The sequence below is a fragment of the Gopherus evgoodei genome, chromosome 1, assembly GCF_007399415.2.
Source record: "Gopherus evgoodei ecotype Sinaloan lineage chromosome 1, rGopEvg1_v1.p, whole genome shotgun sequence".
NCBI lineage: Eukaryota > Metazoa > Chordata > Testudines > Testudinidae > Gopherus > Gopherus evgoodei.
The window spans coordinates 201,940,581-201,955,721 of NC_044322.1; the positions used below are offsets into that span (position 1 = coordinate 201,940,581).

General features: G+C 46.3%; 1 protein-coding gene across 26 annotated transcripts in view; it reads left to right on the forward strand.

Moving 5' to 3' along the window:
- ABI3BP (ABI family member 3 binding protein) overlaps positions 1-15,141 on the forward strand; it is a 319,764-nt gene that overhangs the window by 111,714 nt on the left and 192,909 nt on the right. For all 26 annotated transcript variants that reach the window (XM_030582778.1, XM_030582662.1, XM_030582833.1 and 23 more), the window contains exon 5: positions 6,242-6,423. In XM_030582778.1, the coding sequence (XP_030438638.1) occupies positions 6,242-6,423 (182 nt within the window). The remainder of the gene's footprint in view (positions 1-6,241; positions 6,424-15,141) is intronic.

Genomic DNA, 15,141 nt, shown 5'->3' on the forward strand with positions numbered 1-15,141 from the left:
ATCTAATAACCACAAGCAGTCATGACCTTATTTGTATAACAAATAGGAATACATTTTAGTTGCTAAACTTGTCAGTGAACTGTATCTAACTCTCACCACTATCATGAATCCTGCCCACAATTTGCCATCCTGTGGACCAGTGCTTCTCAAGTCGGGTCGCCGCTTGTTCAGGGAAAGGCCCTGGCAGTCCAGGCCGGTTTGTTTACCTGCCACATCCGCAGGTGTGACGAACTGGGAATGTTCTTGATGTTTCCTCTGAATACTGTGTGGGTGCCTCAGTGTCCCCTAGGCAGTTCTTAAGTATCTAGGTGGTGGGATAAGGGCATGTGATTGCTGAAAAGCAAAGGGCCAGTGCACCTAAATGCCTGGCACTCTGTCTCCTAGCAACTGATGGCCTGGGCCCCTGCTCTGCAAAGATGCCAGCTGAAGGTGTTGGAAACAAAGGGATCAGGTAACCTCCTGGCCCGGGAAAGGAGCTGAGCAGAGAGGAGGGGCTGGGAGGGGTTGTTAGTCTGGAGCTGGCTGAGGGCAGATGTGGGGGTCTGGCTCATTGACCCCCAGAATGGACCCGGCCGAGGGGTCCAGTTCTCTGTACCTACAAGCTTCGTTTTAGACCTTGTTCCTGTCATTAAATAAACCTCTGTTTTACTGGCTGGCTAAGAGTCACGTCTGACTGCAAAGTGGAGGTGCAGGACCCGGTGGCTTCCCCAGGACCCCGCTGGGGTGGACTCGCTGTGGGAAGCTCACGGAGGGGCAGAGGATGCTGAATGCTCCAAGGAGAGACCCAGGAGGTGAAGACGTGTGAGCTTCTTGCCCTAAACAAGTCTGCTCCAAGGGAGAGGAGGCTCCCCAAAGTCCTGCCTGGCTTGGTGGGGAGCAGTTCCAGAGCATCGCCCGGTGACTCCGTGACAACTGGTGGCAGAGGTGGGATGTACTGCACCCCGTGAATGGCGCTGCTTGCAGTAAGTGACTGGGGAGCAGTAAAACAAAGGAGGGATAATGAGGACCAGGCGTGCTGAAGGCTCAGAGAGGGACGGTTTCAGGGGGCAGTTAACCTCTGGGAGTGTGTGATCAGCGAAAAGGACTGTTGAAGTAACGGGGTCCCCCTGAGGACTTCAGCAAGCAGTCTCAGGGGCAGAGGAGCTTGCCGCTTGACCCTGGAATAGAGAAGGATTTTTGCAGTAGCAGGTTTCCCCTGGAGATTGCAGGAGCGGTCCCAGGGGCAGAGGAGTCTGCAGCTCGACCCTGGCAAAAAGGTGGTAATCACGAGAAGGGCACACCAGGGGTTCTTCCTGGAAACCATGGGGGAGCCAAGAGCACACAGGCCTGTGAGTCCAGAGCCACTTGGGAACGGTGAAGTGATGGCCTATCACCATCTCCTTGAGAAGGACATTGTGATCCTGTGCACAAAGAGAGGGTTACGCATGGGGAAATTCACCAAGGCACAGTTAATCGTGCAGTTGGAGGAAAAGGACCGCTCTGAGGAGCAGATTCCTGGCCCAGATGGGGCTACAAGAGGATCTGAGAGCAGCTGGAGCATCAGCCAGGCATCCCCGGGAGTCTGGTCCCCAATCAGATGAGGGTCTTCACGATTGGGTTCCCCATCAGAAGATTGAAGAGGGATGGGATGGGAGCAGAGCCCGAGAGAGCGAGAGGACCGTAAGAGAAAGCAAGAGCCCAAGGAAAAGCTGCAGGAGAAGCAGCAGCAGCGTGAACTGGTGATGGTGAAGCAGAGAGACATAGGGGGCTGCCCAGGGGTCAGTGGGGAAACGCCTGCGAGGGCGAGACCCTGGGACAGAGAGAACTGTGGTGGTGCAGCCCCAGATGCTGAGGGACTGTGGGACCTGGGTGAAGTTCCCTGGGGTGAAGCCCCTCGCCCTGCCTATGGCCCAGATCCCTGTGCAGACCCAGGAGGGGTCGGGCTGGCTGGTAGTTGGGGTTCTCCAGGATATCGGCTGGGAGGCCCTGTTGGGGGGTGACTGTCTCCCCATGGAACAGGATTCAGGCCCCGCTCCTGTAAGGGCCGAGGGTTTGAATTCAAATCCAGGAAACCAATTGGCTAGGATGGAAATGGTCAGTGAAAATGCAAATGACCTGGCTGGCAGAGGGGATGGGCTGCTGGGCTCAGGATACCTGCCTACCTATAACCAGCCCCGTGGGGCTGAGTGGGAGGGAGAGATGCTCCCCACCCCCCTTCACACCGGAGAGGGGGCTCACGCTGGCTCTGATGCTGGGACCAGAGCAGAGAGCTCGCTGCCTGCCCCCACTGGGACAGCAAGGGCAGCGCTGAGCATGGGGGGAGCTGAGACCCCAGCTGAGTGGGGGGACACCCAGGCAGGGCAGGTCAGCTGCCAACCAGGTTTGCCTGGTTCAGACGTGCTGCTGGGAAGTGATTACACAGCAGGGAGGGAGCTACCAGGGACAGGGCTCAGGGGGGCTGTGACCCCAGGCCCAGCCAGCAAGAGGGAGCAGGTCCCACTCCCTGCCCCAGCTGCTGAATCCCAGACCGAGCTGCAGAAGGATCCCTCCTTAAAGAAGCTGAGAGAACTTGCTGGCCACAGCGCTGCAAACCTCCTTGGGGAAGGCTGCAGGGACAGAGTCCTGCAGGAGGAGGGATTCCTGTACCGGGAATGGGCTCCCCAAGGGGAAGTAGAACTGGGGGAAATCGGAAGGCAGCTGGTGGTGCCCCAGAAATCCACAGGGTTCTTCCCATTTAAGCTGCTGGATGGGAGGAGAGTGAGGGGACCCCTGGACCTGAAGGGGGAGGATTGGATGGAGAAGGGGGTAGACCCCCTGGGGGATCTCTTCCCTGAGGTGGGAGTCAATCTCCCCATCAGGTGTTCCCCATTCAGAGTCACTGGGAAAGCAGCCCAAAACCTGGAAAGAGAGGTCAAGGACCTGCTGGCTTTAGATGGGATCCAGCCGTTTTACAGCCCATGGGCCTGATCCCCAAGAGAGACAGAATGATCTGGTTTTGTGGGGACTATCGGAAGCTTAAAGCCATCACAGTGTCCGATGCCAACCCCATGCCTAGGCCTGGGGAGATTCTAAACAAGCAAAGGGCGATGAAGAACTTAGACACTAATAACGTGTGCATCTTTAGCCAGACCTGGGAGGAACAGGTGTCCCAGGTGAAAAGGGGGCTGGGCTGCCTCAAGGAGGTGGGACTGACAGTAAAAGCTGGAAAGTGCAAGGGGGGACGGCAAAGGTGTTGTGTCTGGGCCACAAGGTGGGAGGCGGCTGCCCAAGCCCAAAGCTGGCCAAGGCCAAGCTGAGGGCTCTTAACCAAGGGAGCCCAAATCACAGACCAGACGGCTGGGGAAAGACCCAATCCCAGCTTGAACCCCAGGGGTACTGGGGTGGCAAAGCGTGTGGGCTGCATAAACCTTCCCACATGCGGCCTGCAAATGCCATCAAGCAAACCCGACCTAAGGAAGGGCGTGAGACTGGACTGTCCCGGTGTAACTCACACCAAGGAATGGGAGAGATGCTGGTGCATCCATGGGAAACTTGGTGGGTTCGAACTTCCCCAGGTCACTGGCTGAAGTGACCTGGCTCAGTTCGGTCTCGAAAGGGGGAGAGATGTGACGAACTGGGAATGTTCTTGATGTTTCCTCTGAATACTGTGTGGGTGCCTCAGTGTCCCCTAGGCAGTTCTTAAGTATCTAGGTGGTGGGATAAGGGCATGTGATTGCTGAAAAGCAAAGGGCCAGTACACCTAAATGCCTGGCACTCTGTCTCCTAGCAACTGATGGCCTGGGCCCCTGCTCTGGAAAGATGCCAGCTGAAGGTGTTGGAAACAAAGGGATCAGGTAACCTCCTGGCCCGGGAAAGGAGCTGAGCAGAGAGGAGGGGCTGGGAGGGGTTGTTAGTCTGGAGCTGGCTGAGGGCAGATGTGGGGGTCTGGCTCACTGACCCCCAGAATGGACCCGGCCGAGGGGTCCGGTTCTCTGTACCTACAAGCTTCGTTTTAGACCCTGTTCCTGTCATTAAATAAACCTCTGTTTTACTGGCTGGCTAAGAGTCATGTCTGACTGCAAAGTGGAGGTGCAGGACCCGGTGGCTTCCCCAGGACCCCACTGGGGTGGACTCGCTGTGGGAAGCACACGGAGGGGCGGAGGATGCTGAATGCTCCAAGGAGAGACCCAGGAGGTGAAGACGTGTGAGCTTCTTGCCCTAAACAAGTCTGCTCCAAGGGAGAGGAAGCTCCCCAAAGTCCTGCCTGGCTTGGTGGGGAGCAGTTCCAGAGCATCGCCCGGTGACTCCGTAACAGCAGGTTCGGCCAATCGCGGCTCCCACTGGCCACGGTTCGCCGCTCCAGGCCAATGGAAGTTGCGGGAAGTTGTGCAGGCCGAGGGATGTGCTGGCTGCCCTTCCTCTAGCCCCCATTGGCCTGGAGCGGCAAACCGCGGCAGGTGGGAGCTGCGATTGGATGAACCTGCAGATGCGGCAGGTAAACAAACCAGCCCGGACTACTAGGGGCTTTCCCTGAACAAGCGACGGACCGGCTTTGAGAAGCACTGCTGTAGACAGGAAACTAGCTGGCAGTTTGCAAAGGTTTGTAATATGACATGCCATCAGGAGACCTAAATTCCAAAGCCCATTCAAATCTGTTGAAAAAATATTAAGTGTGCAGGTTAAACACATAGAAAAAGTCAACCCAGCTCCTTAAAGTTGTGAAGGAAACTTCACAAAACTATGAACTGCAACTTGCCTTTGAGTGTATTTTAGTAATGAAATAGAACATTCACTGGGTTCAGCAGCAACCTTTTACAACAATCCTAGCTACAACCACTCTGCTGTAAAACTGGCATGGGTGGGTTCATGCCTTGGCTGTGTTATGTTAGGCCTGTGAAATAAAGTTAACCAGGATATAATTACTTTAGACCTTTGCAGTAGATTAAAGAGCAATTTGTATTGTTTTCCTAAGGCTCCTTTCTTCCTATGGTCTCCCTCCCACCTTTCTTCATACACAATTTATGGATCAAACCTCCTTAATTAAATAAAAAATCAGATCTGTCTTTTTTTTTTGTTAACTTTTAGTGATTTCTGAGTGATTCTTTGTCATGTAGGAAAAATATTTTTAATATGTCCTTAAGTTCCTTCTGAAGTCATTTTTCAAGTGAAGAAAAATACCACTGAACAGAATGTATGCCTTTTCTGTTGATGAAAAAGTTAGACAGATGAGGAAATTATTTATTTATGGTATGTCTAACAAGTTTCAGCAGTACTTCAGTTAAAATGCTGCCAAATATCTTTGCATTCCCCTACAAACCTTGGCAGTAGTATACTGTGTATATTAAACATGAGAAGCTATGGCAGGCCATGTGAGTTTTGTTCCACATTTTTGATAGTTTATATTACAGTGACTCCTACTCATTAACATCACCATTTTTCAGGATGGTGGATTGGGTGGGTGGGGATCTGGCAAATACTACTGGAATATGTTTTTAATTTCAAAGTTCCTCCTACCTTCCTCCCTGCATACTAAATTTTAGACTGCAGAAGGTAATGCCTCAGTTTCCCCATTTGTAAAGTGTGTGCAATAATATTGAACTTTACATTAAAGTTCTCTGACATCCTTGGATGAAAGATATGTAAGCCTAAAATATTATTTATTTACTATACTTTATCTTTCTTAAAAATACGTAGGGCCAAATTCTCTGCTGCACTCAGGATCTTCTTGTTGGGGGACAGGGATTGCAAGGAGTTGCTTGTGCCTCCTTGATTGCAGGGGCCAGTATAACACTGGCCCTCATTCTGGCATACTTTAGAGAGCACTACAGGGACTGTGTAAAGTAAGCCTACTGGCTATGGCAACAAATGGGGTTGTCCAAAAGGGGAGAATAGTTACACACGTTCACATTCTAGCTACACTCACTCCTACTCCCAATGCACCCCCTCTGCTGGGGGTTGCAGGGTAAGGAAGGTGTTTACATTGAAAGTGACTAAGCTAGCTCTACCCCCAGCTTGGGAGATACAGTGACTTTCCCAGCATCTTTGTGCTGCTTTGGTGACTCAAAGGGGCTAGAAAAACAAGAGAACTGGCCTTTTGTACAGAAAATCTTTCCAGATTTTCAAGAAATTTCATACTACTTTCTCTAGAAACCCACAAGGAAAACCTTCTCTGAGCCCAGATTATATAGATATATGAAAGAGTGGAAAACATTATTTTAAGAAAATATTCATTTGATTTGGTTTCCTCTTTGTGAAGAATAGTTCTTTCATTTCTGTTGAACAGATTTTATACAGTTCGCTACAGGGAAAAGGATAAAAACAAGAACTGGGGTTTTCAGCTTTGTCCAACTACGGAGACAGTGGTGGAGAACCTGAAGCCCAACACACCTTATGAATTTGGAGTGAAAGACAACACAGAAGATGGGATCTGGAGCAAGATTTTCAATCATAAAACCATCCTATTTAGTAAGTACTTAGCAGTATTTCCTTGAACTTACAAATATCTAATTTGTCAGCAAACTTTCTTTTATTCTTTTAAAGTAATCTATTATAGACCAGTTCATTGACATGTTGGGTAGTCGGTCATGTGAATATATTTCAGCTCTGTCTCTAGCATATTTTATAGGAATATGTAAAACTTGAATACTGCTTAAAAAGCTGTTATCTACCTAATTGAAACATTTTCCATTCAAGATACAAACAACATAAGAACATGTTGCAAGTCACCCTAATTGGAACAGTGATGGCTCTGGAGCAATTTTAAATATTGTCTGTGTATGGCTGCACTGTTGGCTGGAGTCAGCTTTGCTCCATATGCCATTAATGGGAATTTCACTATTTATTTCAGCTGGAGCGGGAGCAGACTCCTAGTCTGAGTATTTTTGTACTACTTTATACTTATTGATTTCAGATTGGTAGTAAGCTGGGCAGGGACTGTGGTTTTGGTTCTGTGTTTGTACAGTACCTAGTACAATGGGGTCCTGATCTTTGACTGGGGCTGTTAGGCACTATTGCAGTACAAATAGTAGTAGTAATAATAAAGTTGAATTCTGACTCACAAGTAGTTCTCCCTTCACTGAAGCATCCTTTCAGTGCTCTGGTGAAAACTTACTCTGATTTGGCCAAATCAAGAGACTTTGCAAAGTGCGCTTATGTGTGTGCAGTCATGTGCTTTCTCTGTATCTCTCAAACATATCTTAGAAACAGCAATTTTTCTGATGAAAAAACACCAAGTCAAGAAATTCCCTAACAGCTCTACCACTGAAGCAGCTCTGTATCACTCTGATCTGAGAGTATTCCCCCAGGGTTAAATCTCCCCCTTTTGAGTCTCTTGTGACTTTGAACCAGTGTGAAAGGACTGTGGAGCATTCTGTGGAATCTGGCCTACTGCTTTCTCTGTAGGATCCCTGCCAAATTCAGTGCATAGGATGGATAGCACTCAGTAAATGAGGGAAGTAGTTCAATATTTCTTTTGATCTCCTTTATTTGATGGGTTTCAGTATGACTTGCTGCACACCATTCAAACCCTGAACACAATGCATTGTTGTGTTTTTTTTTTAATTTCTTTATGGCTTTTCAATGGTTGTCATCATTGTAATGTTTAATCCTCACAAACATTGACTAATTTATTTTTGCAATACTGCTGTAAAGTAGGGAGTTGGTGTTACGCCTGTTTTACAGTGAACAACTGTCAAATAGTAATGACTCTCTGTTGATGTGAACAGGATTTGAGCCGCCAACCTAGGACTCTTATCTCAAATCTTATTTCACTGGACTATGCAAGTTCCCAAGAAAAAAGCACATCTGAGGGAAGTTCTCAAATAGATTTTCTCTTTATTTGAATAAATCCCAGTTGATGAATAGTTGCACAGCTGATTATACGAACATCTGTTGCACAATAGCTTTCATTTTATACTGGAAAAGAAAGCAAGTCAAATTTTGAAGGAAAAGAAAATTTTTTTTGCAAACATTTGTTTAAATAAACCTGCTTTGCAGGCATTCACAGCCCCTTTTAATTCACTTTGCACAAACATTTATATAAGTGAATTTCTGATCGAAGTACTGTTTGTGTAAAGAGAGAATGTCATGAACACTCGTGAAAATATGTCCTCAGTATTTCTATTTCAACTGGAAACAGGAAGAATAGAAATCTTATTTATGTAAGATTTTTTCTGTCCAATTTTTGGATGAGATTCAGAAAAACATTGGGCTTCAATTTCAAAGTGTGGCCAAGTTAAAGCTTGGCATGGCTCAGGACAAGGAGGGCAGACCTGTGGGGTGGCTTTCCACCCTGGATGGGGACTGTACTGACTCAGCATAATTTAAAGCAGCCCCAGAAACTCTTCTAATTTAAGGCAGCCTATAGTAGTCCCATCTCTACAGCATGGGTTGTGAAGAGGAGCACTGGAGGACCTTTCTTCCGTCTCTGGATTACCCTGGGGAACCCCATATGTCAAGGGTATTCCCAGATTCTTGCTTCTGCTGATTTTCTAAGGTTCCCCAAACACTTTGAGATCTTTATTAATGAAAGAAAGGAGCTAAAGGACAAATACTGAGCAGGGGCGGCTCTAGGGATTTTGCCACCCCAGGCACGGCAGGCAGGCTGCTTTCGGCAGCTTGGCTGTGGAGGGTCCACTGGTCCCGCGACTTTGGACCGCTGGTCCCACGGCTTTGGACCTCCAGCAGGCACGCCTGCGGACATCCACCGAAGCCGCGGGACCAGCGGACCCTCTTCAGGCAAGCTGCCGAAGGCAGCCCACCTTCTGCCCTCGTGGCGACCGGCAGAGCGCCCCCCACGGCTTGCTGCCCCAGGCACGTGCTTGGCGTGCTGAGGCCTGGAGCCACCCCGATACTGAGAGATGCGTGAGCACCTTGAAGCTAGTAAAGGACAGCATGATCAGTATCTGTCCCCAGTATCTCTAAAGACTCCACATTATAATGTCTGGAGTGTAATTTGCTGTACTGTACATAGCACATGTCTGAATGATGTTTGGGCAGCTTCCTTTTATAGCCACTGACCATTTCCTGTATGCAGGGAGAGACGGATGTTTGCACTTGGTTTCAGAAACTGATTTGGGGCTGATGTTTGGGATTTTTTTTTAATCAAAAGTTGTACTTGATTTGAGTTTTGGGGAAAGAAATCCTAACATGTACTCCATGGACTCCACTGTAGCAGCAAATAGTTGGGGAGTTGTCATTGCTGTTGCTCTCTGCAGTCTAGAACCCTATAATAGCAAGAAACCAGAGTCATTTAGGAGCCTTTTCAGTGATGTGCTGAGTTAACTACTGTCAAACCAAAACTCTGGGGACTAGATAACCCTTTGGGGGCAGAGAAAATCCAATTTTCAATTCATGGTTGATGGTGGAAAAGGAATTGCAAGTGACCAATATTTTTTTAAGTAAAGTTTATTAAAAACGATGACCATAGGTTATTTTTGTCAATACATTTGAAATCATGACTCAAATTACCATCAAGCAGTTAATGGTCCAAATGTAAGTTGAGTAAACATTTAATACATGTGAGATGATGTTTTTGGAAGAAGAGAGTTCTAATAGAAATACATTGCTTTGGAGATTATTAATAGCATAGTATATTAGAAAAGACCTAGTAAAATGCAGTCCAAGGAAGAAAATGGAGACAAAAGAAGAAAGTAAATTACATTAAAAAAATAGCACTCGTTCTGTTCACATACGGTGAGGTTTCCTGTACACTTAAACAAAACAAACAAAGATCAAAATGTTTCATTTGACTATCAAAAATGGTAGGAGTTATTGTGAATCTAGTTTCCTACAGAAAATCTCTGAAATTTGAAATATCATGTTGCCTGGGGGCAGAGGGACAAAAAACAAATGCCATGCATATAGTGTCCAACAGAAGTACAATCTCACCAGAAACATTTGGACCATGAGACTGGTCATGGAGTTATTAATGAAAATGGGGCATGTGTCACCTAGGAACACAATCTCAATAAAGATAAAAATTGCATATAATTTTTTTTAAAATTCCTGGTGATGACACATTTTATGAGGCACTGACCAAACATTTTGGTTCTTCATCAGGACTTTTGTGACTAGATATCTCCATGACCCCCTGTACTAGAATGTACATTATTTTTATATGTATTCCAGTAACCCCTTGAGACTCCAGTTGAGATTCGGTCACCATTGTTCTAGATGCTATACAAACACGGAATGTCCCTGTCGCAAATGCCTTGCATTCTAAATAGAAAAACCCAAGTAAAAGTGATAGGGAAAACAGAGGCATAGAAATAGGAAGTGGTGGAGCTGAGACTAGAAACCAGGTCTTCTGACTCCTGGTCAAGTGCCCTATAAGCTAGACCATGCTGCCTGCAAATTTGAAGAGCTTGATATCAGTGGGAGTTGAGTGCTCAGCACTATTTAGGAGGCCCACAGAATCTTGGAGGATCAGCCCCTGGTGTGCTGGTGGTTGGGGGGAACCTCTAGTCGGTGGATTGGTCAGTTTGTGCAGAAATTTCAAGTGCTAGTTTCAAATTAGTTTAGTAATTAGCATAAGTGTACTTTGAATAGTGTCCCTATGGGTGCTCCACTTCAGGTGCCCAGGTGCCTTTGATCAGAGATTTTCAGTAGCAGTGCCTGTTTGTCCCACACATGCACTCTACACATTTTTGTGCCCCATAAGATGCATAGAGCGGTGTGGTCAAAATGCTCTCAGTTCTTTCTTAACTGCTTTCAGCCTGAGAAAGAGTGTCAAGTGTGCTTGCTTCACTTAGACATAGCTGAATGTAGGTTTTTTCCTTAGTTTTTCTTAGCTTAGTTTAGTTGTAGTATTTAATTTCCGGGATTGTTGTTAGTTCCCCTCCCCCAATTTTTTTTCTTTTCCTGCTTAAAGGGTTATTCTGGACCTTGACTCTTTTGGGGTATGCCAGTATCCCCAGGCTTTAAGCATTTTTTTAAGCTATCCCAGTCAGTGATGAACACTCTCAGTGCCTCCATTGCTTGGGAGACACACGTACACCAGCCAACAGTAGGATCTGCTCTTCCTTACAGAGCAGATCTCATAAAAACAGGGAAATAAAATGTAAATTGTTAATGATGTAGCAAGCCCTAACACCAGCCTTGGACCCAGACTCTGAGAGCTCACCTGTACACCAGCTTGTGAGCGCACACAGTGCCCTGTCTGCCTCAGGATCCTGGTCACCAAGAGCCTGAAGGGATACAGCTGCAGGTACCCTGGGTCTCAGTCATTGAAAAACCTTGAGGGATACAGTTGTACCGAGACCCCCGTACAGGAAGACTGTGCGTACCACAAGAGGAGCAAGATAGTTAGATCTCCTACTAAAATGTCTTGGTCACTGATTGAAACGAGGTCTCAGTGGGAAGACAGTTGAGGCTCTGAGTGATTACCGGTGAGATTGTCTGATACCATGAGATTGTCCAAGGCTGTGTCTCAAAAAATCATTCTTCTACTAAGATGGATTTGGTATTCAAGACTTCATCAACATCAGGTGGTCGTATCCATTCTAGAAGACATTCCATGTCAAAGAATTCTGCACCATCAGACTCTTGAGAGGCTTCATTAGTTATAGCCATATCCCACACCACTACATTGGTACTGACTAAGTCAGAGTATGGACATTTGAAGAGTTCGGTGGCTGCAACACTACTGCATTCTAGACAGATCCCTACTTCGTTACCCACATCAGTCTATATAGGATTTTTCTCTGCTCCCACTCACGTACCATGAGTACTGCAGGAGTTCAGATATTCAAGGGATCTTTTTGTGTCAGATGAGCTGGAGTCTCCATTATTTATCAATACCATACAATTATCCATACTGAAATCTTTGGGTCACTGACTCCACATTTTTCATCTAGACTTCCTGCTTCACTGACATAGACCATCCAGGGTGAACAGTTATAACTTCCTTTGGAATATGTTGACAGGGGCACCCAGAGGATTCAGGGGGCCTGGGGTCTCCCCGCCTCGGCAGTAATTTGGCGGCGGGGGGTCCTTCTGCTCCAGGACCCGCCACCAAAGTGCCCCAAAGACCCGCGGTGGGGCCCCCCTGCCGCCAAATTGCCGCCGAAGACCCAGCACTTCGGCTGCAGGTCCTGCTTCGGCAGCAATTCAGTGGTGAGGGGTCCTTCCATTCCGGGACGGAAGGACCCCCTGCTGCAGAAAACCCGGAGCAGAAGTAGCTCCAGGGGTCTGGGCCCCACGAGAGTTTTCCGGGGCCCCTGGAGTGAGTGAAGGACCCCGCTCCAGGAGCCTCGAAAAACTCTCTGGGGCCCGGGAGCACAGACACACCGATTCTCCTGATCCTTCACTACCACCTCAGCAACATGAGCCATTAGAGGAGACCTTTGAGGAACAGGAGGCAAGAGCTGACAATGAGGTAACACCTTTCATAAACATCTCTTCATCATCACCAGATGAGGTTGTACAGCCTCCACCACCTTCAGTGGCAGATGATTTTAGACAATTTCAGGAGCTGATGAAGCATGTTGCTGATGCACTTCAGATTTGTCTAGAGGAGGTCTGGGATTTTCATCATAAGCTCCTGGACATTTTATATACAGTAACTCTTCACTTAATGTTGTAGTTATGTTCCTGAAAAATGGAACTGTAAATGAAAAGATGTTAAATGAATCCAATTTTCCCATAAGATTTAATGTAAATGCAGGGGGTTAGGTTCCAAGGAAATATATTATGCTCCAACCAAGGAGTTTTTATTTTCACACCTATCACAGAAGTCCTTGGTGATAGAAGCAGTTAATGAGCATTGCAGAGAATACCATAGGAAGTCTTTCGCTTAAAACAAGGACAAGAAGCAGCTGATCTCTTTGGTCACAAGAGTTACTCTTCAGCAATATTGCAATTCAGAATCACTAACCATCAAGTGCTGATGTCATAGTATATTTATATGAATTACAATAAACTCAACAGGTTTACTGAGGAATTACCAGAGGAGCATCGAGAGCAATTTAAGGCCATCATAAATGAAAGTCAGCTTTTAGCAAAAACACCATTGCAAGCCTGGAATACAGCCGATACTGCAACCTTGTCCATTTCCACTGTGATCATGATGCAACAAGCATCTTGGCTCCAACTGTCTGGCTTCCCTTGGGAAGTTCAAAGTACTGCCAGGGACCTTCCTTCTGATACTCTCCAGCTGTTCTCTGAGTCTACTGACTAGTTGTGTCACACCTTGAAAGATTTGAGGGCCACACTTAGATCCCTTGGGATTTATATATCTACAAATAAAAGAAAATTTAGTAGGTCTCAGACACCTCAGAGATCTTCATTTCTCCAATTTCCTTGGATCCTCTGAACCAACCTCCCAGGAGTCATAGCCACTAGAAGAAGAAGCTATCAACTGCAATAGTTACCTTATCCCAGCCATCTGTTTCTTCCAAATGCTAGTTTTGATGGTTTGATCACCTGATCTACAGGAATCTACAGCTGCACTATCCCGATCTCCTCCCTCCACTTTCGATACTGTCTTTCCCATTTCCAACGTGCATGGAAGAAAATAACATCTGACAAATGGGGTTTTGAAGGTCATAACATCCATATCATCCCTTCCCTACTTCCTATCCTCTTTTTCGAGGACCCATCTTGTGATCAGTTGCTGAGACAGGAAGTCACCTATGCTGAGGAGCCATATAACCAGTTCTAGTCCAGCATAGGGGAAAGGATTTCTATTCCAAATACTTTGTGGTCCTCAATAAAAATTGGAGATGGAAACCAATATTAGATCTCAGGTGTCTAAACAACTACATGAAACCGCAGAAATTCAGGATGGTGACAGTTGCATGTATAATTCCTTCCTTAGATACTGAAAATTTGTTTGCAATTCTCAACGTTTAGGGCATGTATTTTCATGTCTTAGTTCACCTTTCTGACAACAGGTTTCTTCATTTTACATTCAGCCATGATCAGAGTACCTGTGCTCCCATTCAACTTCTCCTCTGCCCAAAGGGTATTCTTAAAGGTTATAGTGGTTGTAGCTGCCCACTTACATTGACTGGGGATTATTGTCTTCCCTTACCTCAATGTTTGGTTACTCAGGACAAACCTTACCAAGATGTTTTATTGTCAACAACAAGGTCTCTGTTTGACAGTTTAGACCTTTGATTACATCTTGAAAAGTCCACTTTGACCTCAGGACAATGGATAGATTTCATAGGAGCTTTTCTTAATGCCACGATAGCCAGAGCTTGCTTACTTATGGACAGATTTGTGAACCTAAAAAAACAGGTTTCAGTAGTTCAGGTAAGTCCTCAAATCTTGGTGAGAAATTGTCTCCAACTATTAGGATGTACATCATCTTGTACCTTTGTAAACCAATGTGCCAGGTTACATCTTGAGTGCTTCTAGGGATGGCTCAGGACAATTTAAATACTGAACACGCAGTCTAGACAATCAGTTGTCTGTTCTCTGTCAGGTTCTGGATTATTGGTGGAAGGACCCCTCCAAAGTCTGTGAGGGAGTTCCTTTCATTCAACCTCCTCCTACGTTTGTTATAACATCAGATGCATCCCTCTTCATATGGGGAGCACATCTACGGTCACACACCATCTAAGGCAAATGTCTTCCCAAGAGCATCTTCTTCACATCAACCTTCTAGAATTGACAGCAGTCAAAAATGCTTGCTCTCATTTCCTTCCACTGATCAGAGCCAAATCTGTCACGGTCATGACCTTGACAATACCCAATCTACATTAATTGTCAAGGCAGAGCGCACTCTCCCTTGCTTGTGCTGAAGCATTAAAACTCTGGAGTTGGAGGAGAGTCAACCAAATAATCATCTAATCTTCTTACCTCCTGAGTAAACAGAACACCACAGAATATAATGTCAGTGGGCACTTCTTCCAGAATTACAAATGGGAATTGGCTTCACAAGTTTTAAACAGCATATTTCTAACCTGGGGGGTGTTCCAGAATTGGATCTCTTTGCCATGCTATCAACAAAAAGGTGAAAAAATATTGTTTAAGAGGAGAATTCTAGCCTCAATTACTATTAGAGGCCTTCCTTATTTCATGGGTCAAGGGCCTTTTTTATGCATACCCACCAACATCGTTGTTCTTGAAGATACTGAACAAGATCAAGCAGGACAAGGACAAGGTCATTTTATTTGCACTGGCTTGGTTGAAACGGATTTGGTATCCTAACCAGATTCAGCTCACTTCCCACCCACC